This window comes from Colletotrichum truncatum, assembly GCF_014235925.2.
Source record: "Colletotrichum truncatum strain CMES1059 chromosome Unknown Contig_0004, whole genome shotgun sequence".
NCBI classification, from domain to species: Eukaryota; Fungi; Ascomycota; class Sordariomycetes; order Glomerellales; family Glomerellaceae; genus Colletotrichum; species Colletotrichum truncatum.
The window spans coordinates 3,345,068-3,372,540 of record NW_027222401.1 but is presented as its reverse complement, the minus strand read 5'-3'; the positions used below and the strand labels follow the sequence as shown (position 1 = coordinate 3,372,540).

General features: G+C 52.7%; 6 protein-coding genes across 6 annotated transcripts; 4 read left to right on the top strand and 2 right to left on the bottom strand.

The window, feature by feature from the left end:
• Positions 1-932: 932 nt before the first annotated feature.
• On the bottom strand, positions 933-6,722 carry CTRU02_207650 (anucleate primary sterigmata protein a; the record flags this gene model as incomplete). The annotated part of the gene is made up of 3 exons (XM_036727491.1): positions 933-1,060; positions 1,119-6,213; positions 6,267-6,722. 3 exons carry the CDS (start codon positions 6,720-6,722, stop codon positions 933-935), a joined length of 5,679 nt encoding a protein of 1,892 aa, XP_036580857.1.
• A 3,870-nt stretch (positions 6,723-10,592) lies between these two features.
• On the top strand, positions 10,593-11,600 carry CTRU02_207649 (Pre-mRNA-splicing factor cwc-24; the record flags this gene model as incomplete). Its single annotated transcript, XM_036727492.1, has 1 exon — positions 10,593-11,600. One exon carries the CDS (start codon positions 10,593-10,595, stop codon positions 11,598-11,600), a length of 1,008 nt encoding a protein of 335 aa, XP_036580858.1.
• A 901-nt stretch (positions 11,601-12,501) lies between these two features.
• On the top strand, positions 12,502-13,640 carry CTRU02_207648 (autophagy-like protein 3; the record flags this gene model as incomplete). Its single annotated transcript, XM_070204933.1, has 3 exons — positions 12,502-13,004; positions 13,061-13,532; positions 13,587-13,640. 3 exons carry the CDS (start codon positions 12,502-12,504, stop codon positions 13,638-13,640), a joined length of 1,029 nt encoding a protein of 342 aa, XP_070061466.1.
• A 697-nt stretch (positions 13,641-14,337) lies between these two features.
• CTRU02_207647 (kinesin light chain) lies at positions 14,338-16,255 on the top strand (the record flags this gene model as incomplete). The annotated part of the gene is made up of 3 exons (XM_070204932.1): positions 14,338-15,385; positions 15,431-15,578; positions 15,628-16,255. 3 exons carry the CDS (start codon positions 14,338-14,340, stop codon positions 16,253-16,255), a joined length of 1,824 nt encoding a protein of 607 aa, XP_070061465.1.
• Positions 16,256-16,794: 539 nt separating this feature from the next.
• CTRU02_207646 (kinesin light chain) lies at positions 16,795-17,631 on the top strand (the record flags this gene model as incomplete). The annotated part of the gene is made up of 1 exon (XM_036727495.1): positions 16,795-17,631. One exon carries the CDS (start codon positions 16,795-16,797, stop codon positions 17,629-17,631), a length of 837 nt encoding a protein of 278 aa, XP_036580861.1.
• Positions 17,632-21,927: 4,296 nt separating this feature from the next.
• On the bottom strand, positions 21,928-24,239 carry CTRU02_207645 (kinase domain containing protein; the record flags this gene model as incomplete). Its single annotated transcript, XM_036727496.1, has 2 exons — positions 21,928-24,029; positions 24,185-24,239. 2 exons carry the CDS (start codon positions 24,237-24,239, stop codon positions 21,928-21,930), a joined length of 2,157 nt encoding a protein of 718 aa, XP_036580862.1.
• Between the last annotated feature and the right edge of the window lie 3,234 nt (positions 24,240-27,473).

The following is a 27,473-nucleotide window of genomic DNA, read 5'->3' as shown; positions in this document are numbered from 1 at the left end:
CATTTAATTAATCACACAACCAACCCCAGGAGTGACCACGCTTTTTTTCCCCCCGAGTCAAGTGTTCACGCTAGAGGGAGAGAGACACGCACGAAAAGGGAAAGCGCCAAAATGCATTAAAGGGCAGAGAGCAATTTTAAGCATTACCATCTACACAACGCTCCCAGTCGACTCCTCCCTCCGTTTCTTTCATTCCCGGAAAAAAAAGAGGAGTGACCTGATAATACGAACAAAGAAAAAGGGGATTTGAGAGTTTTTTTTTTTTGAAAATAAATAAGATAAGGAAAAAAGGTTACATAATGACTGGAGTTTTTTGGTGCCAACAAGAGACAGAGGTTTTCTAACGTTTAGAAAAACAGACTTCCCCAATTGCGGTTTGGTACATTTGTAAGTGCCATGCTTTCCCCCCGATTCGCCACGCCGGCTGTTAAAAATAGCTCGGCAAGTTTGATTACCCCATGCAAACAATGACAGGTTGCTCCCGGTAATACAAAGAGATACATGAAAAAGGAGCCAGCATGAACCATATATATTGTGGTTGGTTGGCGCGGTCGGGGTTTGGTTTGGTTTGGTTTAGCAATAGTAAAAGTGTTGATCACGTCAGACGACGAGACGCGCAAAGGAAATTTGGTCGTAGGACGCGGTGTCCTGGATGCAGTCGTAAGTGATTAGGTTGAATACGAAAGGAGATGGGGCCTGAGGGCTCTAGCAAAGGCGCGGGGCAATCCTAGGCAAGTGGACGGCAAGGAGAATATTGTCATAGACGTCGTGATCCGTTGCGTGACAGCGAATGATCATGAGTGGGGATGGTCCCCCGAGCCATATTTCGGCTTTAGCGAGTGGGTTTGAAGTGTGCTTCATTGCTTTTAAATTACTTGAGAAGACTGTTCAACAGTCGCATGGAGATGTCGATGGATTCACAAATCACCACCTCAAGCTCGCGACTTCAAGGTGCTCATGGGTGTGGCCGCAGACGGTCCAGAGTGAGAGTGAGTGTGGGAGCCAGAATGACGACTCTTCTTAGGGTGGTGGTGGTGGAGAGTACCGACGTCGTGCTTGCCTGTACCAGTTGTTAGCATCACTGCTTGTCAAACACCAATAACAAGATAAAGTCTTACCGTCGCAGCAGGCGCGCACGTTCTCCAGTCGGTCTGCGTCCCGGTCTTGCCTCTCAATGATTTCACGGACGTCTTCTGCGCTATCATGTACCTCGCTGGCCTCATAGATGCTCGAGTTTGGCCCAGCCCCGCTGCGGCTCCTCAGAGTCGACAGGGTGTTGAAGTAGCCGCTGATCCTTCCCAGGGTTCCGATAGAAGGCCTTTGGGTCTGTTGCTTGTTGGGGGTCAATGTGGGGACATTCATCGACATATCAATCGCCGGAGACTGGTTACGAGTAGTTCGTGAGTTGTACGAGGACAAGGATGGCGGTGGTCGTGGTCGAGCCGTCGAGTTATTGCGGCGACCAAACTGGGGGTTAAACTCATCCACATCGGCCTGTGTGATATGGCCCGCCATTTCCTCGACATCGGACTGGCCTTCGTCGGCTGTACGAAGCAAGAGATAAGACAACGCATTAAACCATGTCTCGTGTCGCTGACCAGTCGTGCAAGTGAACTTGATCGTTCTGCCAGGGGAAATGACGATCAAACTCTTGCGATGGAGGCCAGGGGGCATCGGGTTGTCGTCCGTTACCACGCGGACAGCCTCAATGGGAACACTCTTGCCACGGAGCTCAGATCGGCCGGCAGTCGCCGGGTCACGGTCACTCCAGTACAGGGTGCGAGTGTAAGGGTGGACCCAGAAGTACCGTCTATGTCTGAAGTCGGAGATCTCCCCTCGTCCAGCCTTGCGGGTGTACTTCCACAGGTATTCACCGATCATGGTCTGAGTAATTGCCTGGATCATGCGGGGATCGGTGTTGGCACCAAAACCAGACACGTCCACGCCGCCCAACTCGTTACGAGGGTTGAAGCGATTATCGATTTCGGAGACAAACGAAGATACCGACGACTGTCTGCTCACAGCCGACAGCTTAGTCGGAGACTGGACCTCAGCAGTTCCGTACGAGGCCCCAGCCCGGCCCATGCGAGGAGTAGCCGAGTTCTTGGTAGAGATTGAAAGCGGAGATTGCGGTCTCGCGCCGTTGGGAGTCTGCGGCCGTTGGTTCCTCATAGCAGAAGCGGGCCACAGAGGAGGGCCCATAACCGACGCGCTTCCCTGCGATGATCCAGTTCTAGCTGCCTCAATAACCTCCTTGTGGTTAGAGGGCAGAGGCGGGAGAGGCTGGTTAGGCGCGCGGCTGCTGTTAGCACTGCCTGGCCTCTGTGACAGATCCACCTTCTGCTCGGTGGAGATACTGCTGAGGCTGTCGTGAGATGGGCGGCGAATGCGAACGGTGCCAGGGGTGCTGGGGGTACCGATGCTGCTACCCGCAGGCAGTGACTTGTCCCTGGATGAATCGACAGGCTTAACCTTTGCCAGGAGCATTTGGTCGATCGCCTCCGCAGTCAAAGAAGTCTGAGCACCATTGTCGGTTGTCTGCACTGTAACCTTGCGAGCAGGTCTGCCATTGGCGTTGGTCGAGATTTCCTTGAATGGTCGCTGAGACTCAGGGGTCTCAGATTGTCGGACTTCGCTGGGGGATTGTCTAGTCTCGTCCTCCGCAATAACCGGACTGGCCGGAGCCTTGTTCTTTCCGCGACCAAAGACAGAGCCAAGCAGAGCGTTCCTGTTAGGCGTCCTTGGCGCATCCTCCTCATCGAATGGTGATTCCAGGTCTTGAGGGATGATGAAAGCATCCCGTTTGGGGCTGCGAGGAGAAATCGGCTGGGTTTCGATCGACTCAATATTCGAGAAAGCGAAGTTCGGCTTAGGAATCACAACCTCAGGCGACTGAACTGGCTCAACCTGTTGAGACAGAAGAGCGGAGTACTCCAAGGGGGGAACAGGCTCAGCCTGGGGCTCGACAAATTCGGAGTGAATGTTGGAGTAGGCGAGAATCGTAGGAGGTACGGAGATCTCAGGCTCTTCCTTGGGCTCGATGTTCTCAGAGGCAATAGACGAGAGACTAAGTGCGGGTGGCGGCGGTGGCAACACCTCCGGCTCTGCTTGAGGCTCAATGTTCTCGAATGAGAAGGAAGACAGGGTGAGGGATGGAGGGAGCTCAGCCTTCGGCTCAATGTCTTCGAAGGCAATCGGTGTGAGACTGAGAAGAGGCTTGGGCTGAATAACTTCTTCCTCCTCCCGCGGCTCAATGTTCTCGGCTGCGATCGACGAGAATGAGAGCGAGGGCACCTCTGGAACAGGTTCAGGTTCTGCCTTGGGCTCCACGTTCTCCGCCACAATGGTCGATAGGCTAAGAGCAGGGGGCAAGGTCTCGGGCTCTGCTCTAGGCTCAAGGTTGTGCGAGCAAAGTGCAGATAGGCTAAGAACAGGCGCCGGCTGGATGACCTCAGGTTCAGCCTTGGGCTCGACACCTTCAGAGGTAATCGAAGAGAGGCTGAGAGTTGGTAGTGATGCCGGAACGGGCACTGGTACTGGCAAGGCCAGCGCAGCCTTAGGCTCAGGTTCGGCCCTGGGTTCAATATCCTCAGACACGAGCGCCGATAGGGTGAGTTCGTGCACTGGAGACACCACTTCGGGCTCGGCAATGGGCTCGAGATTATGCGACTGCAGAGCAGAGAGGCTAAGAGCCGGAAGAGGAACCTCGGGCTCGGCAACTGGCTCGAGGTTGTGCGAACACAGAGTTGAAAGACTGAGAGCCGGAGGGGGCACTTCGGGCTCTGCAATGGGCTCAATGCTGTGAGCTTGCAGCGTCGATAGACTAAGCGTAGGGGGCGGCACCTCTGGCTCTGCCACAGGTTCAAGGTTGTGGGCTTGCAGGGCCGAGAGGCTCAGAACTGGAGGTGGTACCTCTGGTTCAGCCTTGGGCTCCACAGCCTCAGAAAGGAATGAAGAGATGCTCAGCGTCGGTGGAGGTACTTCAGGCTCAGCCTTGGGCTCAACAGCCTCCGAGACAAGAGGGGTGTAAGCCAAGGTAGGTGCCGGGGGTACGATCTCAGGTTCGGCCTTGGGTTCGACAACCTCAGACACAATTGATGTCATGGTGAGCGGAGCCGGAGCCGGAGGAGGCGTCACAGGCTCGATAACGGGCTCAATATCCTGAGCATCAATTGGAGACATGCTAAGCTCAGGAGGCGGTGGCAGAACAAACTGCGAGAGAGTCGACGGTGGCATGGGGAACTGTGCCAGCTTGTCGTCCATGCTGTACTGGGCACCAGCATCGCTGTATGACACAGTGGACAGCGGCCGAGAGTTGAATCCCTCGGACATCTGGTTCGCAGCAGCCATGGAATCCAGCGACACGGCGCGGTCATCAACCATAACGCTGACAGGTGACAGCGGAGGAGATTCAACAATGGGGTCTGTCATGACGCCTGCGTCCACCATGGTAGGCTTTGGTGCTGCCGCGGCCTTCTTGACTGGGTCCGTCATGATGCTACTGTCGACGGTGTCGGCTTGAGACAGCGAGGGAATAGTCGTTGCGGATTGAGAGACCTCCGACTCAGCACCAGGTGTCGCGGACCTAGTGTGGCTAGGTGTGCCTTCGACCGATTCAGCGTCGCTGTTCTCGAGCTCAGCAAGCTCGGCGAACAAGCTCTGACCACCAGGCTGGGGCGTTCCAACAGCGCTGCCCATAGCAGCACTGCCCGGGCTGCTCTGGAAAGCCGCTTCCTCGCTCACTTGCCTTGACCTACGGTTGATAAGACCTCGGCTGAGCTTTACGCGCATACGCTGGTGTGAATGCTGCGAAGTCGGGGTGCGGATGTACTCAACATAATCGTCGTCCTCGTCAGCTGAGGTGGAAGCAGTGCTGTCGTAAGAGTTGCGGCCACCGCCAAGCCCCAGGTTCTGGGCACGAAGCTCCCGGCCTTTAGACGGGCTCATCTCTGTTTCTGTCTCTGAGTCGGAGCCAGAGATATCCTCGGCACCTGTCTGGAAGTCTTCAGTCTCGGTTCCCCGCTCATTCGCAGTTTCAAAGGCAGCATCACTGGTCTCGTTGGCTGTCTCAAAGTGGTCGCTGGTATCTGTAAATTGAGGTCTGTAGCTGCTACCAGGTCTGCGGACGGTCGAGGTCGAGTGGGCGGTTGGTGAGGTTCTAGGGCTGCCAATTTCTGTGGCTTCTTCCCATTCAGGGTCCTCCGTGTATACCTCGTTTCTGCTGTGTCGGTGGCCTCCAAGTAAGCCGCGGGAAGGCTTCTTGAACTCTCTGGACTCGACCTTGCGGTTACGGCGAGCAGGCGCAGGAGCAGCGTCGGTGCGCAGCTTCTCCAGCTCGTCGCGAGTATCTTGGAGCAGTCGCTTAAGCTCGAGCTTCTCGGTCTTTTCACGGTGGATGACGGTCTTCTGACTCTGGATGGTACGCTGAGCATGCAGCAATGAGCTCTTGAGAGTCTCTGACTCCAGCATAGCATGGCGAGGGGTTCCCTTGATGGGAGACGGAGGTGGAGAGTGCTCGGGCGTGAAACCATCTGCGGCAGACTCGAGGTCTTCATCACTAATGCCACGGCCGAAATCGCGGTCAGAAGTACGACCACGCTGGGATGAGATAGCTCGGGCAAGCTCCTGGTTCTGGTTCATCAACTCATCAACCTTGCGCTGCAGTGCGTTCCTCTCGGTCTCTGCGACAGCGGCATTCTTCTTGGCTGTGGTTAAGTCCAAGTCAAGATGCCTAGCGAACCGTTCTTGCTCTTCGGCGAGCTTGGCCAGAGACACTTTGGCCTCATCGAGCTCCTTTTGCGCCGAGTTCTTCTCTGCTTGCAGCACGTTGAGACTTTGCGTCAATCTCTTCTCACGATCCGCAGCATCCTTCTGAGAGGCGATCAAATCGTGTATTTGGGTTTCCAAGTTCCAGTTTTCGTCCTTGTACCTGTTCTCGCTTTCATCGAGGGCCTTAACACGCTGCTGGAAGCTCTCGGTTTCGAGTTCTAATCTTGACTTATCGACTTTGATATCGCGGAGCTCCTCATCCTTCTCGGCAAGGAGAGCTTGAAGGTTTCGAACCTGGGCGATCAGCGAAGTGCTGATTTCGGCAGCGAATTCGATATCGTGAATGCGGCTGGACGGCTGATTGCGGACTTTGCGATTTGGCACACTCAGCTTCGAAGGCGACCCGGTGGCTTGACTCTCAAACTTGGAAGGGCTGACGGAGCGCTATAATTTCAAAATTAGTGCCTGGACGCAGAATTCTGCAGGCGAAAACTTACTCTTCCAATCTTTCCATCAGGGACGTAGGGTGAGCCTCCCGCAGCTTCGTTGCTGGGAACTCTCTGTTTGGGCAGGAAGGCCCTTGCAGTCTCTCTGGCGACATCATTGAATTCCTTTTCGATCTCGACGAGCTTTGCGCGCAGATCAGGTGTAAGTTCTCCTTCGGTTTGCAGGTCTTCGACCTCCTTTAATCGCTCGGCCAACTCCTTGCGCTGCTGAACAAGAGCTGTTCCCAGCTTTCCGGCTTCATCTAGGCGACGTTCGGTATCGGCAATGTGTGCTTGCAGGGCACGCTTGGCCTGATCTGGGGATGCGCCGGAGCCGAGGGCAAAGAACTGGCTGTCGTAGCCCGAGTATCGCTGGTTGGCGGGACCGGGCGGGGAGACGAAAGGGTCGTTCGCATCCGCATCAGCGGGCGCCAGATGGGGTTTATCGACGGCGAGTGAAGTAGCCATGTTGGTGGTAACGATGGGGGGGATGCGCCGCCGTTAAATGCGTTGCGGCAACATCCAGTGCAATTGTTCGCAGTATATCGTGGGGTGGCCTCAATCTGTTGTGGGTTGTGTCGCGATCGGTAGTCGAATCACGGCCAAGCTCAAGCAATTATGCGAAGAGGATGAGGTAATGTCTTCTGCAGATGGGAGCGCGGGGGCGTGCAGAGCCGGCTGCCGTCTACAGAAGCAGATGTCGCCACGAATACACACAAGAGAGTGTGAGAAGGGGAAAAAAAAACGAGGTGAGGCGATTGCGGTCGCCGTCGGATGGTCGAAAACGGAAAGAGAAAATGAGGTGCGAAGGGGGGGGAGAGGTGATGTTTTTTGTTGACTTGACTTTTGTTATTTGTTTCCCCCCAGACACACAGGCTGTGTTGTTGATTGGAATGCGTTCTCAGTGGTCGATCCCGCTCTGGGGTTGTGTGATCGAGCCGCCGGCCAGAAATGGGCTACGCAACCAGCTACGAGGGCCAGAGAAGGCAAGGTAGTGCCTGTCGGGTCTGTTGTTTGGCTCAGAGCCAGCTGCACGGAAGATGCAGCTAAAGGATGGGACGGGGTTGTGGGATGAGCTAGACGCGCCCGCACCTGCCTTGTTGCTGCACTAGAACGTCAGGTCCCGGTGGATTTGGGTGGGCTGTGGTCGTCGTATTTTGTTGCTTTCTCCCCACACACAGACACACTCTCTTTTTTTGGTGTGTGAGTATGGGATGAGCGGAAGAGAACCGGGCGACGAGGAGGTCCAAGAAAAGGCTGGTCAAACGAAGGCCAGGGGTTTGTTGGCGGGAAGGAAAAGATGGAATAAAAAAAGAGACAATGAGAAGTAACGGCGATAATAAGACAATAGTATTATTAGGGAACGGGTCTGCCGTTTCCCGTAGTCTCGGTTGGGGAGGGCGAGCGATACCAGGTAAGAAAAAGCAAGAGAGCTGGCGTGTTGGTGGGAGAGCAAGGTCTCAGTTCTCAGTCCCCGGGAGCTAGGGGAGTTGATTATTGCACTTGATTATGAAGCGATAAAAATGCGCTGCAACACAAATGCAATACAGTATACGAAATAGCTGTAGGCGGAGGGGGTAAAGGACTGGACAGGACACCGTTGGTGACTGACTCTGACTCTATCTTTGGCTTCTGGTTGGATGCTCGCAAGGTCGCAAATCGGTCGGTTGATCGGTCGGAAACGAATGAGGAGTACGGCGGGCGACGGCGCACAACAACAAGAGTCGCGCGAAAAAAAGAGGGTAATGAAAGTGAGAAAGTAAAGAATAACAAAAAACAACTGAACAGGTAAAGAAAGGTGGTAGTGAGGGAATAAGGTCGGGTAGATGCAGGTAAGATACCTGTAGGTTGGCGGCCAAAAGGTAGGGAAGGTGGGAGTAAACTGCAACGCGCGTAGATAAAAGCGACGTTGGGGGGGAGAAAGGGCAATGATGTATGGCAGAATAAGAAAAAAAAAGACGGAATGACAAGAAGGGTAAATTAAAACAAAAAGTCCCGAACCAGCATCAGCATGGGAATAAAAATTAAAAAAGAGCGAAACAAAGCCAGAGATTGCTACGTCTCTCACTCGTTTCCCTTCTTTTCTTCTTTCTTCTTCTTCTCTCTGCTGGTCTTCGCTCACGGGTGTCAAATCGACTCGCGAAGAACGAGTACAAATTGGTGACCCGGAAAGGAAGAAGAGGGACGCAAAAGTGACGCGGTCGCGGTTGTCGGCGTCGGCGTCGGCACGAGAATAAGAGGAGGGGGTGGAGGGAGAGGGAAAGGAGGGAGAAGGGGTTAGAGAGGAGAAAGAATGGGAGACAGAGAGGGTATTGAGAATGTTTTTTGTTCTTTTTTCCTAATTCCCCTCGTCTTTCCCCTACCGCAAACTGGATCCAGACCAGGACTGGATAGGACGGGACCCAGTAGATGAGGTTTTGACGAGAGGAACCATCATCTCCTCTCTCCCCGTCCCTAGCCAGAGCAAAGCCCCATCTCATGTTCCTGTTCTTGAGCCTGAACCTGTCCTCCTTGCCTGTCCATGCCTGTCTGTGGCCCAGGGTATTTGCAGGGTCTCCAATGAACCCAGGTCTCCACGGTGGAGCTGTGAAGGCCTGTAAGGCACTATGGTATGCGTAGCGAACTATGTGGTCTGCTATGTATGACTGTGCAAGTCAGCAGCCCGGGTACCTTGCATTTGTGGGCTCTTCGGCGGGAAGGTAAGGATACGTAGTCCGTTGACTCTGGTAATTTTTTTAATGCTTGAGTGAGGCGGTTTAGAAAGGTGGCCTGGCTTGCATCGCTTTCAATAATTCCTCTCATCAAAGCTAGCTATTGCACCGCCCAGCCATCTCCAGCTAAGGTAAGCTAAGCTAACACTACTTGCTACGTGGATTACTACTACCTACTGATATGGCCACAACTTGTGCTCAAAGCTCCCCACGCCAAGTGTGACTTTTGCTCATTTGTACGTACTTTGTAGTATCCCTCTCCCTTTAACCAGGCCCAGCTTCCCAGAACCAAGCTACAAGCTACAAGCTACCCTGGCCACCCACTGGTCACTCGTTTCCGTTCATCGTCATCGTCGAAGCTAAATGTAGCTCAGCTCTCCTCTTCTGGAAGCCTTCAATTTCACCGTACCTTAGCGAAGGCTTCCCGGATCCATTCAGCGAGACAATGCGAAGCCACCGTGACGACTGCTGCAGGGACACGGGAATGGGCAGATCAGATTGTAATTCCCTTTCGTCCACTGTGACTGTGTGCCACGGTACGGAGACGAGATGGGCCAGACCAGACACATTAGACAAATACAGTCAGATAAGCCCCCCTAACTGCGCGCAGCACAGCTCCTGCACACTACTGCGCACTGCGCTTCTCAGGTGCCTTTACCTACATGCCATGTATGCAGTCCTAAGTCAACCCCATTATGGGATGTGTTTTACGATGGCTTCATGCATCATCGAGGGGTGATCTCTCTACTCATTCGTCCAATCTTTTTTTTGTTTCCCTCAGAATCAGACACTTTTTTTTGGAGCTGTTTGTTTACATATTTGCATCTGTGGCCAATCCGAAAGTCCAAATTCAACAACACAACCTCATCCTCGCACACAAACCTTTACCCCCGCCATCTTTGTCCTCAACACCCCCAAAGGCCAAGTCATCAAATTATGTAGCTTTACGGAGCATTTTCATCCCCGCGAAGAGAGGCCCCCAAGCCTTCTTTCCCCAGCATGGCCACTTATGCAAGCAATCCGTCGTATCGCATCACATCGCATGGTATCGGCAAGGCATAACCCATACATTGCTCACTCCTTCCCCGCCAATCCATACCGCCATATCACATTGATACAAAACAAAAACACGCGAGCCTATGTTTTTGTCTGCTGGCCACAGCCCGCATAACTTTGGCCAATTTTAGTCCAGCTCCACATGATTTCGTGCTAACCTATCCTGGCCGTGCACCCCTGTCAGGTCACTCGTAATGCCCCTGCCGTTGTCCAATAACCTTTAACCACTAAATACCGCTGATTTGTTCCTGCCCACTGGCGTCAACCCAAAGCCCCAGATGCTCCACCCATCACCTGATTGGCTTCACCCGTCAGAATTGTAACCGAGCTCAAGCCACAAGATTTGTCAGCCCTGTCTGTGGCTTGATCTCCAGCCTTCCAGAAGTTCGCCGTTTGCGATCGACGTCAAAGCTAAAAGAGGTATCCAAGGATCACCCAAACATTATTTCACCTACTACCATTGCCCAGCCCCAGCTGCTAAAAAGAAATCTCCGACAAACGAGATAAAACCCCGTCATCGCTCATAAGACACCTATTCCTAACGAAACGAGTCTGACCGGATCCATCGACCATGGACACAGACAGCGCGGCAGCTCCCGTCGCCGTCTTCAAGCGTCGAGGCGCAAAGGGCAAGGCCAACATCCGCAAGAGGCCTGCTACGCCGCCGCCTGCCAACAGCGACTCCGACTCCGACTACTCTTCCTCGGAGGATGAAGCAGGGCAGCGGGTGAAACGGCGGAAGAAGAACACGGGCGCTATTACGGCATCCTCCAAAGACCAGGCTACTGCCAGAGACGACCTTTCAGCCACAGTCTTCACGGCCGACCGCAGCGTTCCCATAACTGATAGCAACGATGCAACAAAACACAGTAACTGGTACGATGAGGACAGTAAGGACGCACTCTCGTCGAAGAACTTGCTAGGTACAACAAGGGGGAAGTCGTCTCAGGCACCTGACGGAACATACAAGGGACTAGCGAACCAGACGTCCTTTATTCAGAAGAACCCAGACGCTCCTAGCAAGACTGTTGGCCCCATCAAGGCTCCCACAAATATTAGAACCATCACTGTTACCGACTTTGCACCAGACGTGTGCAAAGATTATAAAACAACCGGTTTCTGTGGATTTGGCGACAACTGCAAGTTCCTTCACGCTCGAGAGGACTACAAGCAGGGCTGGCAGCTCGATAAGGAATGGGAAAATGTCACTAAGGGAAAGAAAAATGTGGGAGGCACCGTGGTGGCGAGTGCGGATCGGAGCAAGACGGATAATGAGGACGATGATGACGAAGACGCGATGTTGGAGAATATCCCATTCGCATGCATCATCTGTAGAGAGGCATATAAGGCGCCAGTCGTTACAAGATGCGGCCATTACTTCTGCGAACCATGCGCACTCAAGCGGTATAGAAAAGATCCGACATGTGCTGCCTGCGGGGCAGGCACAAATGGCGTGTTCAACTCTGCCTCACGCTTGAAGAAGCTGCTGGATCGCAAAAGAGAGCGCGCAGCGAAGCGGCGCCAGGAGGCGATAGAGGCCGGAGAAGAAGTGAGTGATGAGGAGGAAGAGGAGGATTAAAATGTAACTGTAAATTTAGAGATACCAGCGGCTATGCCATGACCCAATACTACATGTTCATTTCGGATCTCGTGATGCAAATTGAAGACCGTCTTCTCTGTGAGATTGTTTAATCAGAGCTTCGGTGGCGACCCACTCTTTACTAGGTGAGCTGGTGACCTCTGTTCCCAGTTACCATGCCAGCGCGCAGGGACGGGGCACTGTCGTGGGCTTTGCTAGGCATAATCGCCACTCTCATCGCTTTCGTCGCTTCATCTTTCTTGCAAGTCTGCTTTTCATGATTTATAAGGGGGGTTCAAAGACTCCTCGATACCTTTGGCTGGCAAACACGAGTTTCAGGCAGGATGAGCGGCTGCCTGTGCAGTAGACACACCACCGCCCACCACTAAAACAAAATCTGCAATGCTATGGCCTATGTAGGCGCCTCAGGGCCGTTTGAACGGTTCTGACAAATAGGATCCGTGCCCTTTCGCCGTCTCGATCGATGGCGCGTGTGCCTCCCGAAATCCCGTCACCCCTTCCAGGTTGAGGGCTTCACCTTCACCTCACCGTAGTACACCAACCCTGATAAGATAAGCCCCTCTCCAACAAGCGTCACCCCGCCACCTTCTTCCCTGTCCAATCGTGAGACAACCCCGCCATCCATGTGATCGCCCGGAACAGCTGCCACAGCTCTACTCCCAGTTCACCGACATCAGGCGGAACCTCCTAGGCTACATTATTCCGGTGACGACAAAGCCAGGCTGCGACCCAGACTTTACTCTTACATACAACCTTTACGATACAGCAAGTTAAGACGTCGGTCGCATCGCAACAAGCACAGACCAGACTATCTTAGTTTAAACTCCGTCCTACCCATCGATAACACCTAGACCTACCAGATTCCGTGTCGCGAGCAACCATGAATCTCCTCTACTCGACCGTAAATACCCTCCGCGACCGGTATACTCCGGTCTCGCACAAGTCCACCTTCCGCCAGACCGGCCAGATCACCCCAGAGGAGTTCGTCGCAGCGGGCGACTACCTCGTCTACAAGTTCCCGACCTGGTCCTGGGGCGACGCGGACTCCGACAGCCGCCGCGTCAGCTATCTTCCGCCCGGGAAGCAGTATCTCGTCACGCGCAACGTCCCCTGCAACCGCCGTCTCGACGACGACTTTGCCGGCGATGCTGGCCATGAGGAGGCCGTCGTCGAAGGGGCCAAGGGCGACGATGATGACGGCTGGCTGCGTACGGGCGGCCTGGCGAGCTCACAGCCTTTAAAGGTCAGGGAGGTGCGGACAGTGGATGACTCGGGTAACGTTGGCGAGAGGGAGATTGTTGATGACGACGAGATTCCGGATATGGAGGACGAGGATGACGATGAGGCTATCATCCGTGATGCAGGAGACAACGGCAAGAATAGGTATTTACTAGTCCTCGCTACGGATTTTGCCAGGATGCTAACAAGTGTGATAACAGCGGCCGCCGAACATACACTCTTTACATTATGTATTCTACCTACTATCGCACACCTCGCCTCTACCTTTCGGGCTACCTCCCCGACGGACAACCACTACCGCCACACGCAATGATGGATGACATCGTTGGCGACTACAAGGACAAGACGGTGACGCTCGAAGACTTCCCGTTCTTCGCGAACAACATCAAGATGGCAAGTGTGCACCCCTGCAAGCACGCATCTGTCATGAAAACGCTTCTCGACCGCGCCGACGCCGCTCTGCGCATCCGACGTGAGAAGCTGCGAGCCGGCAAGGCGGTGGGCGGAGACCAGGGCATGGAGGGGCTTGTGGACGAACTCGGCAAGCTCGATGTGAAGGACGCTCAGGCCGCCGCCGATAAGAACGACGAGTGGGAAGAGGTTGAGCAAAGCGAGGTTTACGACCAAGAGGTTGCCATCCGGGTGGATCAGTATCTGGTTGTTTTCCTAAAGGTAACCATTTCCCCTTGTGAGCAAGATTATGAGGATTTGCTGACGATGTTACAGTTCATGGCTAGTGTGACGCCTGGTATCGAGCACGATTTCACAATGGGAGTGTAAATGTTGCGTTTTACGGTTCTGGATTAGGCGTCTTTCTCCTTTCGGCTCTAAGCGCCGCTGTGCATGTTGTCTTTTATGGTTATTTTATTACTTTGGACACGGTGGTTAGATTACGGTTAACGGTGATGACGAGAATTCCATTAGACTACAAAGTCAAGACGGGCTGTTTCTACTTTTCATCCAAGTCAGCGGTCCATCTTGCTCTCGTGAGGTTTCAGTTTATAGGCAGGGTGAGACATGTCCTTCGTGTGTATCCGGAGATCCGTGAACTCGCCTCGCTTTTGTATGTTTAGTACAGCTGCCCTGCTCCGGAAATGTTTTTGAGTACCAGTTGAGCAAAATCGATAAAATATGCCACTTGCTGAGACTGTTACTTTGAAAGTAAAGGAGACTGGTATTCAACCTAGATATAATGCCGTAGCTTGTGGTTGCGCCTAGTTGTGATAGGTCAAATAGGATGGCAGGGCGCAGCGCGGATTGGCATTACAAAAACTATTGGTGGCCTCAAACTACATTCATTGTAAGCGCCAGCCTGATTCTACAGCTGCAGCCTGATACAACGGACGGGGTTTTTCCCCAACGACATTCGACGACTTTCGTGAACATTGCTGCGTTTCAAGCTGTTTCGCGGCAACTCCTGCTGGGCAAGACTAAATTCAAAGACGCATATCCGGCGACACGCTTGACGATACTCGCCATGGCCTTTCCTCAACCCCGTCGTCGTAGCGATTTCCAAGTCGCTATTATTTGCGCGCTGCCTCTTGAATACGACGCCGCTGCTCTGGCATTTGATCAGTTCTGGTCCTGGGATCAGATAGAAAGTGGCTCGGAAGGCCACGACAACTACAGAATCGGCCGGATCGGACGCCACAATGCCGTGTTGGCACTGCTTCCCGGCATGGGAAAGGTTAATGCAACGAGCGCAGCGACCAGTCTCAAAGCTACCTTTGATGGGCTCAAGTTGGCCATCTTGACAGGCATTTGCGGCGGAGTGCCCCGACCCAAGACGGGCAACGATGAGATTATGTTAGGGGACGTGGCCGTCAGCAAAGGCATCGTACAGTACGACTTTGCCCGACAATATCCTGACAGGTTGGCTAGAAAAGACACATTAGGAGACAACCTTGGAAGACCGAATAAGGACATACGTACTCTTCTCGCTACATTTGAGACACAGCTTGGCCTGGATGACTTGCAGTACCAGGCCGCACAAGCCTTAAGTGGAATCCAGCAAAAGGCCATCGACACAGGACACAGGATCGGATATAATCGCCCTACAGAAGTTGGAGATGTGCTTTTCGAACCGGACTACGTTCACAGACATCGAGATCATCGGGGCTGTGGCTGCTGTGAGTCTAACGCGTGTGAGCAGGCGATCAGCGCGTCTTGCGAGGAGATCCAATGTGACACTGGACATTGCGTACCCAGAAGACCTCTCGCACCTGGGAGGAATCGGGATTTCCGGATACATATCGGCCACATAGGATCAGGCGACACTGTGATGAAGTCTGGTTTGCACAGGGATGGGATTGCTGCTGAGCACGGACTGATTGCCTTTGAGATGGAGGCAGCCGGTATATGGGATGAGATCCCTTGTATCGTCACAAAGGGAGTATGCGATTACGCAGACAGTCATAAGAACAAAAGTTGGCAGAACTTTGCAGCAGCTACGGGAGCAGCTACGACGAAGGCCATCATCGGCTTCTATACTCCCATGAAAATGATAGAAGCATCTAGCTCATGGTGTAAGTGACTGACCTAACTATATTGACTGTGCTGACAAGATCCAGTCATCGTCCCGTATGGCCAGAATTACGACTTTGTCAGCCGAACCGATATACTGGATCAGATAAAAAGACTATTTGGGCACGACCAGTCTCCAACTCTCGCTACTAGAAGGCAACCACGGGTGGCGCTCCATGGTCTTGGTGGTATAGGGTAAGCTATGTGATGGTAATGAACCTTCGCATCCGCTGACTTTTCTTAGGAAAACACAAATTGCATTGGCCTATGTTTACTGGTTGCGAGAAGCATTCCCTGATATATCAGTGTTCTGGGTCCACGCAAGCAACACTGAGCGTTTTCACCAGGCGTACCTTTCCATCGCCCAAGAATGTCACATACCAGGATGTGATGATCCCAAAGCGGATGTGCTTCCGCTCGTAAAGGCTTGGTTAGAGAAAAAATCTCAAGGTCGGTGGGTCATGGTAATCGACAATGCCGACGATACAGAAGTCTTTTTCCCGACCCAGCCAGGACATGGCCATACAACGGTTGACCGCGAGGCGAAGGAACCAAGTTACGTAGGCCGCTATATCCCCGAATGCAAGAACGGGTCGGTCCTAATCACAACAAGAAACAAACAAGCCGCGCTCAAACTTACGCGAGGGAAAAAACCACTTGAAATCGCGACGATGACTGATGAAGAAGCAAATCAGCTATTTTGTGCAGCCCTTGGCGAAGAAGCTATTCCTACCGAAGAAACAAGCCAACTTTCAGCTCGTCTTGAGTATTTGCCACTCGCATTAGCGCAACAGCAGCATTCATTCTGGAAAACGACATATCCATCCAAACATACATCCAAATTTTGGACGAGGGTAGCTCTACCTTGGTAGATCAGCTTAGCGAGCCATTTGAAGCAATCGGAAGGGATTCCGAGATACCACACGCTGTGACCGCAACGTGGATGGTCTCTTTCGAACAGATCAAGCGAAGAAATATCTTTGCTAGCAATGTTCTTTCTTTCATTAGTCTTCTCGACCGACAAGCAGTTCCCGAGGCTTTTGTAGTCGATTATTACCATTTAAGCCAACCGGAAAGGCCACAGGCAAGTCCAACAGTGGAAGTGGTAAAATCACTCGGCATTCTAGTGTCGTTTTCGTTTATCAAAAGGGCAGAAGACGGAACTTACGAAATGCACCGTCTGGTACAGTTGGTAACGCAGAAATGGTTGCTAAACGAGCGTCGTCTCACCGAATTCGCACAACAAGCGTTGGAAGTGCTGTCAGATGCATACCCGTTTGGCGATTACGAAACATGGGAGTTGTGCTCAAAATATTTTTCCCACGCCAAAGCTGTTTTGGATCACAACTACGAAGAGAAAAATCTTGAAAAATCCAAAATCTTGCATAATATAGGCACTTACCTTATTCATATGGGACAATATGCTTCTGCTGAGAGATACCTGTTGCAGGCAGTTGTGATACGCGCATCTTCACTCGGAGAGGAGCATACTGATACGTTGACGAGTATGAACAACCTAGCGTCAACATTTGGGAATCAAGGCCGATGGAAGGAGGCGGAAGAGATAGGGGTACAGGTGCTAGATATAAGTAAGAGAGTCCTCGGAGAGGAGAATATTAATACGTTGATAAGCATGAATAACCTAGCGTTTCTATATAGGAAACAAGGCCGATCGAAGGAGGCGGAAGAGATACATGTACAGGCGCTAGATATAAGTAAGAGAGTCCTCGGAGAGGAGCACCCTGCTACGTTGACAAGTATGAATAACCTAGCGGTAACATATAAGGATCAAGGCCGATCGAAGGAGGCGGAAGAGATAGAGGTAAAGGTGCTAGATATAAGGAAGAGAGTCCTTGGAGAGGAACACCCTCAGACGTTGACGAGCATGAACGACCTAGCGTCAACATATCAGGATCAGGGCCGATTGGACGAGGCGGAAGAGATAGGGGTACAGGTGCTAGATATAAGGAAGAGAGTCCTTGGAGAGGAACACCCTCATACGTTGACGAGTATGAATAACCTAGCTAACACATGGAAAGACCAAGGCCGTCGGAAGGATGCATTGCAATTGATGCGAGAATGCCTTGGTCACCGAAAGCGTTGCCTTGGATCGGATCACCCGGATACTGAGTCCTCCTCTGCATTAATTGTGGAATGGGAAGAAGAGGATTCATCTGAGAATAATGAGGCATTGTCTACAAAAGAAGACGAATATGGGCATGGTCTGGAGGAGTCTGATATTATTTAAGGCAAATATGAGTTCGTATTGGGAATTGGTTGTAAACGAGATACATACGTTGGGTTAGGTCCGCTTGCCCTCTGCTCCTGTATTGATTAGTCCGAACTGTGCCGTGGTCATCGTCTCGTATTGCGCCACAGGATCGACATTTCCTCTCAGTCTGGAATAAGGGACTCAAGATCTTACTACGTCTTCTCATACATTTAAATATTAACATTATTTGTCGCCTAGCCAGTCAAATGATAACCATAGGTGCCTCGCAAGGGCCACGAGGAATTTGACTTGGTATTAGTACATGACGCAGGACAACATCGCAACAGGTAGCACGGCCTGATGCCGAAGGTCTTTTCAGTATAAGTCCGTGAAACGGGAGAATTTGAATGGTACACAAGAGCCATTTTCCCTCGACCGCCCTCAGGTGGTTTACTCGGTCCCTTGTTCCACGCCTTTAAAATGAAGATGTCCGTCAAGCCCCGCTGCAATTGAATGGTTCCGGGTATGGCAACTTTAGATAGGAGAATGAATGATTTCTGTGTACGGGATCAAGGCAGCTGTCTTTCAAATCTCCTTGTTCGATACTTGCGGCCTTTAATACTACTTTCACGAGACGTCAACATCATGCCTGCAACCGTGATCATTTCGCTCTGTACCAGAATATGCCTCTGCGATGCAACTATTCTCGAGCTTTTTCTAGCAAGAATACATTTACAGCCTGCATCTGTTGGAGTGGAACGAGACATGGCCTAAGTCGTTCCGGACAGCGCAACGCCAACTAGGAAGTGTTGAACTAGCCTTTACCATTCGGGTCATGCCAGAATGACCTTTGAGACCATCATCTGATACAGTTCAGTCCAACTTATGCTTCAGGCAGCACAGAATCCCGTAACTAGTACACAAATCACGGCCGCCACTTCGGAACACAACAGGCGCGAACGTCGCCGCACACGGAGCGGGACTGCCAAAGTCAGTATGCCGTGACCGTCGTTGTTCTGTCCTGTCACGCGCAACTATACGTCGTTCTTTTTAGTAAACAGTGGGCAGGGACTCAGAGGAAGTCTGAGGTAGGTTACAACAACCGAAGTCAACCTGACTGGACGTAGATGCGACCTTTTCCAACCACCACATTGATAATCACATGCCCGTTGTATTCCCAAGCCCACATAGGTTGCCTTTACAGGCCGCCCGCATTATGCAGCATCCAGAGATAACAGCAACCTGCAAGCCTCTCTCTCGACGTGTCCCGCGCATCACCAGTCAGCAAAGTGACCCTCCAACAAGGTCCAAGTGCAAAACCCATCGACCCGCCGCACCGGCACACATGTCCTTATTTACCAAAACCTGCAACTCCATCTTTGCTGGCGGTCAGCATATTTCGATAGGCCACGCGTCACAATCGCTAAGAAAAGACACCATCCCACGCACCGTCGCTCACGCGCGCGCCAGATGCAGAGAAAAAAAACACACCAGCACTAACGGTCCTTTGAGCTAACGCAATGCCCACCAGACCAACAGCGTTGTGGTCACCCCCTCCCTCCACTGGGTGGGCGAGCATGTATCCCAACCCAAGGGAACGAACGGCGGATCTCAGTCCTCCCTAAAGCACCGAAACCCGCATGGCAGTCAAAGAGAGTCTGACAGGCCTCCCTCCACCGCCGCTGCCGATCTACCCGTTACCACCGCTGGTCTTGGCAGAAGCTTGACTTGATGTCTTATTTTCCAGCTAATCGAGCTGCAAACGCCTCTTTTCTCCGGCTGTTCGGAATCTGTTTAAGCTCGCCGATTTCGGTCCGGAAGGATTAGTTTGCTGAGCAAGCAAGATCATATCGACGGGCCTGTTGGCGTCTTATGTGGCGTCCCCTGGCATCATCACAATAGTCGCCCGAGTGATCCGTATAACGTTTGAGATGTTAAGCCCATTAAATACGTGGAGGAAAAAACATGAACTCCGAGGCACGACTCCGCCGACTTGGCACCGGAAGTGAAGCAAGTCCCCGCGCGGCCGCGGACATGTCGAATTTTCCTCTCTCTCTCTCCTCCACCCTGAACGCACCATCAAACCACACCGCCGCGTGCAAGGCACCAAGCGCCTCCCGGGTCCGTAGCTATGGAGGGGAGGAGAGTAGTCCGCGGTGCCAAGACGGCTTCAACCTCGTCGGCCCCGCGTTTCCCGTGGTGGTGGACTAAAACAAAGCTTGAGAGAGGTCCGCCCACGCACGCCAACCGGCGACTACAGCACATGCATGCATGAGATGGGTAAGCAGTAGTAGTAGTAGAAAGAAGAAGAAGAAGCATACGGGTAGCGCCCATGTGTGATGTAAGTTGCTACTTTAGCCTCCGCCGGCCTGGAAAGGAGTAGAAAAGGCGCATCTTCATGAAGGGAGTAGTGAAAAAAAGAGGGGGTCGGTTCGCGCTGCGCAGGCGAACTAAAAACGAAAGCCAACCAACCCATCCTGAAAAGCGACCATCGTTGCTCTATTTCACATCTCCTGCATCGAGCCAACTTCCAGCCCACGCATGATCGTGCATATCGGCCTTTTTTTTCATGTTTTCTTTTTTCCTCGCCGGCTCTTGGCCAACAATGCTTTGACTGCAGCGAGGCAGAAGAAGACGAAGGGACAACACATACCGCTTCATGTAGTTTGAGTTCCCCCTCCTCAGACTGGTAACTTCCCCCTTCATCGAAAGCACGACCGGCAATGGAGGGTTTACAAGAAGGGGGCGTGTACCCAAGGAAGGGAGACACTTGAACGAACAATCAAGCAAAAGCTGCATATTATCAACCGTCAAACCGCAGAGCCGAACCCGACAATGGATGTTGTCTACCTAGCTTTAGCCTGGGCAACCGTAGGATGCACACAGGGCTGGGGCTGGGACTGGGCTAACATAACTAACCGACTAACTAGCAAAGCTGACCACCACCTTCAATATCGCGTTGCAAGATGACGGGAGCACGCACACACCGCATCCATCCAGCAATAAAAAAACAATAACGCCCAGGGAAAACTAGAGAGTCAGAAAGTCGTGCAAAAGGCACATGGGGTAAAACCCAGGCGGGGGAAAATGGGGGAGAAGGGGGATGATGTTACCTATTTCGCCCAGGAGGGACCCAGATGGGCTGATTGGACCGCCTACGAAATATCCTCGTCCGGTTGTTTTCCCGCTTGGCTGGAAAAAGTATGAAAGTATCTGGTATTATACCAACGAACAGCTTACCATTCTCTCTCCCCCTCCCCCCCTTCCACCCACCCAGCACCCCCCCTCACGATAACCACAAGACGTCAGGCTGGGAGTCCCGGTTAGGTGTGTGTAACCAATACTTCAAATGTCCTCCGCATTGCCTTCTCCTCCCCCGCCATCGTTTGGTAGATAGATGCCTGTGTGTGTGTACCTTGCTTGCCGCGGGGGGATCTCCCACTTTTTGATTCCCACCCCTCTCTTTTTTCCTTGAACGTGAGCCACATACGTCGTACCTAACACTCCTTGGCGAATCCTTCTCGGGCGTGCCAAAAAGATGACAAACGAGTCACCGACGAGGTCTATAGTGTGCCTGTGCCGGTGTCAATATGCCCATGCTCGCATTTCTCAATCCAGACACACGGCAGTTCAGGTCAAGGGGGAGAGAGAAAGAGTAAGCCCACTGCCGTACCAAACGACCACCCGACTGTCTGGTCTGACTAGTCTCTTATTCGCGAGTTGTACGGGCCAAAGCATCCACGAGGTCAAAAAACAAGAAGAACAATAAAAAGAAAACACAAAATGATTCGAATTTTGTTTTGATTCAATTATTCATAGGATTAATAAAGACTGAAAAGTGCTCGCTTTGATCTAGTCGAGCTTTTCTCTATCCCATAAAAAAGGTGTACTCATAGTAACTTTGTGCGTCCATGACGCTCTTCCCTTATTCTCCTGAACATGTGTGTGCAGGTCAATGTCACTTTGGACTGCCTGCTCGCGCATATTGTCAATGAAAAGGGTTTGATTATGTACGGCGGCGACCAACACATCTTCCCCCCGCCCCAGTGCCCTCTTCTTCGGCCTGGGCCTTCTCATGTGCGCGCGCAAATCTTTGTAAGCACAGCAAGGCTCAATAGCCTGTTTTGCTCCAATGATTAAGTTTGTTCCATCCAAACAGAAAAAAAGCCACCCCTCCTAGGCTTGTTTCCTTTAAAAGCCTTTGTGAACGCCATATATGTGTGAGCGCGTCTTCATGCGGGCTCAGTAATTAGAGCCGACGCCAAATGTGAAAATCGCGGCTATGCAGAAAATAAAAGATATGATAATTCGTACAGTCATGGCCGAGTGTTGTCAATACCCAGCTTGGCCAGGCATTTTTCCTAGCGAATGTCCGTGGCTCTGGAGCGGCAGGTGGTTGTGACAGAACACCTTGTTCTCCAGCTTAGCGTCACCCTTCTTAGATGCATCAATCATGGTCGCCGGGTCGTCGTAGTTCTCCAGCTGACAGCACTCGATGCTCTTGACCCATCGGTGGTTGATAATCTCCGAGATGCTTGCCCTCTTGCTGGGGTCGGGGTTCAGCATCTTGAGCATAACGCGGCGGAGCGCAGGCGGCCGGACGTATTGGTCGAAGGGGTAGTAAGCAGGGTAGTCCGTCTCCGTCATTTTCGCGTCGGGATCGGGGTGCTTCCTGTTCCACTTGTTCCATGCCTGCACCAACTTGTCGTAGTTGTTTCCCTTGCTAGTTCCAGCATCTTTGGACTCCTCTGCCCTGCCCCACATGGCACCGCCAAAGCAGAGATAAATCATAATGACACCAGAGCTCCACACATCAAGGCCACGGGGGTCGTATTGGCAATCCTTCTTCAGCACCTCGGGCGCCACGAAGGGTTCGCTACCGCACATGCCGGGAGAGCACAAGCGGACATCGCACATGTTCTTGCCACACTGTCCGCCGGCTTCCCGAAGACCGGGGTGGGTTCCAGAGAAGACTTCCGAGACGCCGAAGTCGGTAATCTTAAGTTTGCTGTCCTTGGTAATAAGCAGGTTCTCGGGCTTGATATCGCGATGAGCGATACCGTTGTTGTGGAGATAGTTGACGCCCTGGATAAGCTGCTTGAACAAGCAAAGGCGGTCATTCAGTCTGTCAGCGTCCCTGAGGTAGTTCTTCTCCAGCAGAGAAAACAAGTCGCCCATTCCGCAGTACTCCATAACGTGGTTCCAGCGGCCGTGATCCGTGCAGAGTCTGACCGTCTCGACAATGTTGGGGTGGTGCAAGCTTTTGGCGATGCTAAACTCGGACTTGATCTTCTTCTCGTACTCCTCCTGCGACTCCTTCTTCGTCTTGCCTCTAAACTCCTTCACGGCGTAGAGCTCACCGGGGCAGCCCTTTCGGCTCATCAGGGTGACCTTTGAAGTGGCGCCCTTGCCGAGGTGCTTGCCGTGGCGGCCAAACTTGGATTGGTACTCGAACTCGGCGAGTAGATCGGCAACGTCAACTTGGAAATCGTCGGGGAGACTCAGACTCAAGCGGCGAGCCTTAATACCGACACCAGCGTCAGGCAATTGCGCCCAAGGAGAATTCTTTTCCAAGGGAATGACGGGGTTCTTGGGGTCGGCGAAGTGATTTGTTGCGGGAGTGTTGCGGGGGACATTCTCGAAGCTACTGGCACGGCGTCTGCCCAGGTGTGGCTTGGGGGCGCCCTGCTTGTCCCGTCCAGAGACGTTGGCGCTGACAAAGTTGACAGCACGTCCGCGCAGAGAGAGACCGGTTGACGCTCTGTTCTTCTTCTTAAAGTCCTCGTTAGTCGGCATCAAGGATGACTCCTTGTACGAGGATGCGACCTCGACGGGCGAGCCCGGCGAGGGAGGCGTGTTAGACCTCGTGGTGGTGTGTGAGGTATTCATGGAGAATCGTCTGCCAGTGTTCTTTGGAGGAGCTGAGTCGACCAATACACTCTCGGAGGCACCGCTAGCTTGCTCAAGCGAAAAGCCAAGATCCGGTCTGTTTATGGATGAGTTGGATCTCCGGAAGATGTTGGACATAGTCCGCTTAAAGCTGTGGGTAGAGCCGACGCGGGTGGGTCGCCTTGACAGAGGAGTCGGTGGCGTATCTTGGTCAGCAGCAGCTGTTGCTGGGGTTGGGGCTGCCGGGTCAGCGGCCTTTTGGGTCGATGTCGAGTTGACAGGCGAGGCCGAAGGAGTGGGTGCGGTGGTGTTAACCAGTAAAGGTTTTGGTGTGGTTTGCACCTGATGTATGTCGTGATGGTCCTGACTGGGACGAGTGGTGAACTCCTGCGACTGTCGCCCACTACTAATGGGGGTCACGGGCTCGTTTGGAGATTCGCTTTCGGATTCATCGGCCTCGAGGATGGGAGAGGTGAGATCTGAGGGAAATTGACGGGGGGACGAAGACAGGCTGCTGGTGTTTTGTTGCGTGGAATGCTGCTTGTCTAGAGTCGCAAGCGTTTGTTAGCACGCAGCCAGGGAAGCGGTGGACGGAAACAGGGCGGGTAGGAAGCGGAAGCGCTCAATGACGGAAGGGCTTTGCCAATACGGCAGGGGGGGGGGAGGGCGCTGGGGGCAGCGGAATGAGGATGCAGCGTACCTTGGGAGATGGAGGCGGGCTGGGGCACCGCCAGGCTGGTGACTACGGCTGCCATTGCTGTCGGGTAGTGTCTGGTGGGCAGGGAGATAGTGGCCGGGTGCTCTGATCAAGTATGGGCCAGTACGTAATTGGACCACACACACCAAGAAAAAAAAGCTTGGTGCCGGCGTTGGTAGTGCTGGCTGGTACTGCTGGTGCCGTTGTTGGTTGGCAGGTACACCTTGGGCTTCCGCGGCGTTACCGATGGGGGGGAGGTAGCAGTGGCGCTGATAGCAGAGACCTGGTATTCTCTGACCTAGCTGAGTGACAAATGGAGGGGGTGGGTGAGTGGTTTCCCCCAATTATCGGTTCTGAAGCACCAACGTGAGCGGATCGATAAGTCGAGTCGGGTTCGGCCAAGGAGTGTTTTGACGAGACGATAAGCCTTGGAGGCCGAGGGAGGCAGCAGACGCAAAAGAGAGACACGTCAAAAAAGAAAAAGACAACAAGAAGGTTGGATGGTCTTGGTCCTTATCCCATTGCTCGTGGCTGCATGCGTTTTAATGCTTGTGTCGCGTTCCGTCGGGCTCGTCCAGGTTTGCTTTGTGTGTCGAATTAAACAGCTCGAGGCTTTTTAAAGTTGGTGTTGCCCTTTTGCAGAGAGAGACAACGCAGACGAGATGACACTTTTGCCCGAGTGTGTAAGTGCGGGTGCAAGAGTAAAGCTGTGCGGGATAGAAAAAGCCGCTGCTGTTTTCTGGGTATCGACGAGGTAAAACTGAGAAGGCTCGTTACTTTGGAGGGTGAATCGGCGACGTCCTTTCTTTGGAGGGGTAGAGACGAGGAGGTTATGGGTGCAGTATATATGTTGAAAAGCGAAGTGACTTCTTTGCCAATCGCACTCTTGGGGGACGAGAGTGGAATTGGTGATGAGGTAACACTTTGCTACGGATGGAAAGAATGATTAGAAGAGAGTTAGGTCAGAGCTGGGAAGAGGCGAAGAAGAGGAAGAGAGACGATGATAACATTTCAGGCGTCCACTTCTGAGCTGACGGCTCGGGGGGTGGGAAGGCTTCGAGTTTTGAATCGTCGAGGGGCACATTCGCGAGAGAACGAGTAGGGGAGGGGGGCCTAGCCGTTTCTCAATTTGGATGAAGACAAGCTGGAGAAAGAGAGAGAGAGAGATAGAGACCCCCGCCGGTGCGCTTAGAGGGGGGTGGGGAGGAGTGAGGATTGAAAAAGGCGCTTTAATTCCCGCCGGGGGGGATTGGGTGTGGGTTAAGAAAATGGTATGCAGAGCTGTGCGAAAGTGGGTGCGAGTCCTGTCTGGGAGAAGGGTAGATGGGAAATGGGAAATGGGCATGGAGATGGGATGGGTACAGAAGACCAGGTACGAAGTACAGCAAAAGGTACGTTTCTGCACTGGCTTTGGGGGAAGGGTTCTAGTAGTGGACTGTATCCGTAGTGCTACGGATGATGCTACCTGTTACTACGGGTATGTCTGAGTGGGAAAGGGATGTGTGAATTGGATTTGGATTGTGGATGGGGGATAAGATGGGGCAATGGGGAGGGGGGTTTGGGGGAGGCAACAAACGGACCTGACTGGCTGAATCATGGGCTGGAGGACCTTGTCCTAGGTACTCTGTACGGTACAGAAAAGGCGAAGAAGGACTGAGGGATGTAAGGAAGGAGTGGGTGATGGATGGTGGCGGCTTTGACGGGCTTTCAACGCCCCCCTTCCCGCTGTTGCTGCTGCGATTCCGCGGAGGAGCCAACCGGATCAAACTCGGCGGAAACAATGGGCGGCGGCGGCCACCAAACCGGCACCAGCACAAACGAAAAGACAACGGAGGCAGTGACAGCCAGCAACGGCCAGCGACGCCAGGAGCAACTAGGTACTGTACTACCACTACTACTACAACAGCAACAACAACAGCAGCAGCAACAATGGGTAAGAGCAGTCGGTGGCAGCAGTAGCAACAGCAACAGTAACAGCAACACCGGCCAAGCCAAGCCTGGACCAGCCCAAAATTATGAATACTTGGTGGCCAAGACGGTGTCCAGCCAACAAAAAGACACACACATACACACCCTTATTTTGTGGTATACAAGACAACACAAGTGAGGGAAAATGATGAGCAGTGACAATCAATCCATAGAATGTCTGCCTCTCTCTTTTTCGTCCTGTCTGGTTGCCGCAAGTAAAGGAAGGGGTCATGTCAAAGTCACTACGTAATCCACGCAAAAGTAGCCAGTACCTACTACGAAGTGACCTGGCCGTCCCGTCCGCTCTGACAGATTTGAGCGAGTATTCGCACCCGCACTTAGAGTGCCCTCCTGCCCTTTCTTGGCACCTGCGTCCTCCACCCCTGCACACTGCACCGAACCTCACCAAAAAAGACAAGACCGCAACGAAGCTGGGATGAAAGGGAAAAGCGGGGGTCTGGAGAATGCCCTGGAGTGGGGTCGTTTTCTTTTCGATGGGTATCCGGGGATCCACTCCACTGGCTTTTGCACACTGATGGATGAGCCCTGCCCTATCTGTTCCTGTGTCTTGTGCTGCACCTGCGCCTGTCCTCCACACCCATGTCAATAAACTCCTGCGATGCACCACGGTATCCTCTCTCGCTGCGCAGCCGCTTCAGCCCGCGCTCAGCACATAGGATACCATCGTTGTCCATGGTGGCTGAACTGCACAATACTGGAGCTTTCAAAATGCGCGCTTCGCACACTGCCTGCCTTCTGGCTGCGCTGCCACTCGATCTCGCCGAAGTCGGGTTCGCTTTGGCTCGATACCAAATACAATACCTATCACCCATTAAATGTCTTGTCTGGTTGTCTGTCTGCCTGGCTGGCCGGGCGTGACCGAGGCGGACAATGACCAAGTATGACTGAAAGTGACCGAAGAAGCGGCAGATCATGCCAGGAACAGCATGAGGACGGCATTCGCCCCTCCAAAGCATGGAACCCCAACAGAAGGACCCGAAAGCTTCCAACTTTTTATTTTTATTTTCCCCCCTAGCCTTGGTGGCTGTCTATCACAAGGAAGGAAAAGGATCAAACCCATACACCAACGACACTTTGCCAACAAAAATCACTATAAGCTTTACTAACGGATATGGCATACTGTTACCTCGAGCCTGCATATCCGAATCTTTTACTCAATCTGGTACGTACAAAATCGATGTGTATCTGTAACAACAACTTCCATTCATAGCTGTGCTGGTATTGGCATTAGCTCTTTAGCTCGCATGTATTATTGGCACCAAGCACTGGCCGAGCGAGCTTCCATGGGGGGGGAGCGCCAGCA